Source organism: Bos grunniens, chromosome 5, assembly GCF_055505025.1.
Source record: "Bos grunniens cultivar Pamir isolate PY7600 chromosome 5, Bosgru_T2T1.0, whole genome shotgun sequence".
NCBI lineage: Eukaryota > Metazoa > Chordata > Mammalia > Artiodactyla > Bovidae > Bos > Bos grunniens.
The window spans coordinates 31,903,681-31,907,858 of NC_141169.1; the positions used below are offsets into that span (position 1 = coordinate 31,903,681).

The 4,178-nt window shown below is 43.2% G+C and overlaps 1 protein-coding gene across 1 annotated transcript; it reads left to right on the forward strand.

The window, feature by feature from the left end:
• The first annotated feature begins 837 nt into the window (after positions 1-837).
• Positions 838-2,866, forward strand: LALBA (lactalbumin alpha). The gene is made up of 4 exons (XM_086399715.1): positions 838-1,005; positions 1,327-1,485; positions 1,957-2,032; positions 2,537-2,866. The coding sequence occupies exons 1-4, from the start codon at positions 873-875 to the stop codon at positions 2,595-2,597; spliced, it is 429 nt and encodes a 142-aa protein (XP_086255841.1). The 5' UTR covers positions 838-872; the 3' UTR covers positions 2,598-2,866.
• The last annotated feature ends 1,312 nt before the right edge of the window (positions 2,867-4,178 follow it).

The window sequence follows — 4,178 nt, forward strand, 5'->3', positions numbered from 1 at the left end:
GATACTACTCCAATATTAAAGTGCTTAAAGTCCAGTTTTCCCACCTTTCCCAACAAGGTTGGGTCACTCTTTTTTAACCTTCTGTGGCCTACTCTGAGGCTGTCTACAAGCTTATATATTTATGAACACATTTATTGCAAGTTGTTAGTTTTAGATTTACAATGTGGTATCTGGCTATTTAGTGGTATTGGTGGTTGGGGACGGGGAGGCTGATAGCATCTCAGAGGGCAGCTAGATACTGTCATACACACTTTTCAAGTTCTCCATTTTTGTGAAATAGAAAGTCTCTGGATCTAAGTTATATGTGATTCTCAGTCTCTGTGGTCATATTCTGTTTCTACTCCTGACCACTCAACAAGGAACCAAGATATCAAGGGACACTTCTTTTGTTTCATGCCTGGGTTGAGTGGGCCATGACATATGATGATGTACAGTCCTTTCCCATATTCTGTATGTCTCTAAGGGGAAGGAGGAGTTGGCCGTGGACCCTTTGTGCATTTTCTGATTGCTTCACTTGTATTACCCCTGAGGCCCCCTTTGTTCCTGAAGTAGGTTGGGCACATCTTGCTTCCTAGAACCAACACTACCAGAAACAGCATAAATAAAGCCAAATGGGAAACAGGATCATGTTTGTAACACTCTTTGGGCAGGTAACAATACCTAGTATGGACTAGAGATTCTGGGGAGGAAAGGAAAAGTGGGGTGAAATTACTGAAGGAAGCTCAATGTTTCTTTGTTGGTTTTACTGGCCTCTCTCGTCATCCTCTTCCTGGATGTAAGGCTTGATGCCAGGGCCCCTGAGGCTTTTTCCACAAATAAAAGGAGGTGAGCAGTGTGGTGATCCCATTTCAGGATCTTGGGGGGTAACCAAAATGATGTCCTTTGTCTCTCTGCTCCTGGTAGGCATCCTATTCCATGCCACCCAGGCTGAACAGTTAACAAAATGTGAGGTGTTCCGGGAGCTGAAAGACTTGAAGGGCTACGGAGGTGTCAGTTTGCCTGAATGTGAGTTCCCTGCTATTTTGCTTTGTCCCATAATTCATCCTCTTCACTCTTTCCCTCCATTCTCTTCATCCTCTTTTTCCCCTCTACTTTTAATTATCAAACAATTCTCTTATTTGTTTACTCTTTTATTACATTTATTTATCTATCTCTCCTTTTTCCCATTGTCTGATCCTTTGGAACTCTTTTCACCTTATCAAGATACTCTGTGGTCTGCCATATTTGGAGATTGGTTGGAGACCCTTTTTCGGTCTGGGAATACAGGTCCTCATTTATGCTATACATGAACATCCTTGTGAAATATCTTTTTCATCTTTCTTTCAGGGGTCTGTACCACGTTTCATACCAGTGGTTATGACACACAAGCCATAGTACAAAACAATGACAGCACAGAATATGGACTCTTCCAGATAAATAATAAAATTTGGTGCAAAGACGATCAGAACCCTCACTCAAGCAACATCTGTAACATCTCCTGTGACAGTGAGTAACTTCTTTTTACTCTGTTCCTGTGTTTTTCTGAAACCTACTCCTGGGATAACCTCTTTTTTTGGTATGAAGCACACCTCTGGCTTCACTGTCTTGGACTCCAAATTAACTGTGGGACTTGATAATACCGAGTAAGAGGCTCTTAGAATTTTTCATTAACACTAAATCCCCAGACAGTTTCTTAAAGTTCATGGGTAGGTGACCTGAGCTGTTTGGGGATCTTGATGTATAATACCCTGTATTTTCAGACTAAGTTGGTTGATGAAGTTGATAATTCCTAAGGAGCTGCCCCAGAGAAGAGAAGGGAGTCCTTACCTAGGGATAGGCATTACTGTATTAAATTTCTCACCCAGAAGGCAACAGGCATAAGCCTCTAGTTCAGAGAAAACCAGAGAAGAGGGAAATTCATTATCCTTCTGGGTAATACTTAGCTCTCTCATTTTTTCCACCTATAACTCCTGCCAGAGTTCCTGGATGATGATCTTACTGATGACATTATGTGTGTCAAGAAGATTCTGGATAAAGTAGGAATTAACTACTGGTGAGTCGCCTCTCTATTTTTCACTTAATCTTTCCTCTCTTTCTTCTCAGTCCTTTCGTCCCAGCACTATACTCCTTTCTCTCTATTTCCTGGTCTTTTAAGCTAGAATGTAATCTTAAAAACAAAAATCATCAAGCAGACTCTGGTTTCCAATTTTGAAGCTTCACTTACTTCACTCCCGTTAGCAATTTTCCTACCTAGGGTTCCCTAATAGAGGGCTGAGATCCAGGATTTCCTTCACCAGGACTTGAACATCTAATTCTACTTGTTCAGTCCTACATCCTAAGGCACGCCCTTTGACCACTGCCCCGCAATTTTCTTGGAGTTTTAAAAAATGGACCTTACTCCACTAAGTGGCTCAGTGTCTCTAGCCATGTGGCTAGGAAAGTCTGTCTGTAATTTTCACCCACAGTCTTCCACCTCAGCCTTCCTGGGGATAAAGCTAGATGTAAATCTAACCAAGATCCTGTCAGTAATTTGCCTTGTCTCCTTCTTCATGATCAGGTTGGCCCATAAAGCACTCTGTTCTGAGAAGCTGGATCAGTGGCTCTGTGAGAAGTTGTGAACACCTGCTGTCTTTGCTGCTTCTGTCCTCTTTCTGTTCCTGGAACTCCTCTGCCCTGTGGCTACCTCGTTTTGCTTCTTTGTACCCCCTTGAAGCTAACTCGTCTCTGAGCCCTGGGCCCTGTAGTGACAATGGACATGTAAGGACTAATCTCCAGGGGTGCATGAATGGCGCTCTGGACTTTTGACCCTTGCTCGATGTCCCTGATGGCACTTTTAATGCAACAGTACATATTCCACTTTTGTCCTGAATAAAAAGCCTGATTTTGAGTGGCTGGCTGTATTTTCTTCCTGGTGGGAGAGGGAGGAAATAGGGTGAGTAGGTAGACCTGGCCATGGGTCACAGACCCCTTCATCTCTACTAAAGAGGATAGAGAGGCTGAACTTATAACAACTCAAAGATGGAGATTACTTTCTGTATTAATTCAATTCAACAGAGTTTTATTGATCGCCTAGCATAATTTAAAGAGCTATGGAGGGGATCCAAAGTTGACTAAAAGCATCTCTTACCTAAACTGCTGCTAAGTCACTTCAGTTGTGTCCGACTCTGTGTGACCCCATAGACAGTAGCCCACAAGGCTCCCATGTCCCTGGAATTCTCCAGGCAAGAACAATGGAGTGGGTTGCCATTTCCTTCTCCAGTGCATGAAAGTGAAAAGTGAAAGTGAAGTCGCTCAGTCGTGTCTGACTCAGCGACCCCATGGACTGCAGCCTACCAGGCTCCTCCATCCATGGGATTTTCCAGGCAAGAGTACTGGAGTGGGGTGCCATTGCCTTCTCTGCTTACCTAAACTAGTATACTACAAACATTAATAAATAGTTATAATACAAGATTCAATGGACATGGACTTGGGCAAACACTGGGAGATGGTGGAGGACAGGGAGTCCTGGTGGGCTGCAGTCCATGGGGTCACAAAGACTCAGACATGACATAGTGACTGAGCAGCAACAACAACAGCAACATAATACAAGATATAGTGTCACAAGTATCATTAGAGAGGTTAGAAAACTGTCAATATCTTCTAATTCCCTCCTCTTACCTCTATACCCACTGGGCCTTTTGGCATTCAGACTATATTTGTCTTGTCTCAGAGACGAGCAGCTCCCAAATGAAGCTGCCATAATCTTTTTAGGGACATATAGGCCCTGTCGAGCAGTGAACAGGACATCCCTCTCTTACACTTATGAAAACGAACTCTCAGGAAATAACTTGGTATTCATCATATGATTTTAGTCTGAATTTGAACACAATGTGACACATCTCCCAGGGGTACCGTATGCTATTCCTTCCCTAATTATGGGACAAAATGTTTTTCCCCAAGTCTACAAGGTTTTAGAATAATCGCTGTTCACAGTTGTATATGGGAGGGTAGGATTGAATGACCATTCCACCAACTAAACGCACACATCTCCTTATTATATGCTTCAGTTACAGTCTCAGGAAGGCATCACTTCAGTTCAGTTCAGTCACTCAGTCATGTCCAACTCTTTGCAACCCCATGAACCGCAGCGCACAAGACCCACCTGCCCATCACCAACTCCAAACTCATGTCCATTGAGTCAGTGACGCCATCCAACCATT

Bases quoted from the DNA above. Each gene is read 5' to 3' on its own strand.
- LALBA (XM_086399715.1), top strand. From the start codon at position 873: ATGATGTCCTTTGTCTCTCTGCTCCTGGTAGGCATCCTATTCCATGCC. The intron at 1,006-1,326 runs GTGAGTTCCCTG...TCTTTCTTTCAG, and splicing joins AGGTGTCAGTTTGCCTGAAT to GGGTCTGTACCACGTTTCAT. The intron at 1,486-1,956 runs GTGAGTAACTTC...AACTCCTGCCAG, and splicing joins CTGTAACATCTCCTGTGACA to AGTTCCTGGATGATGATCTT.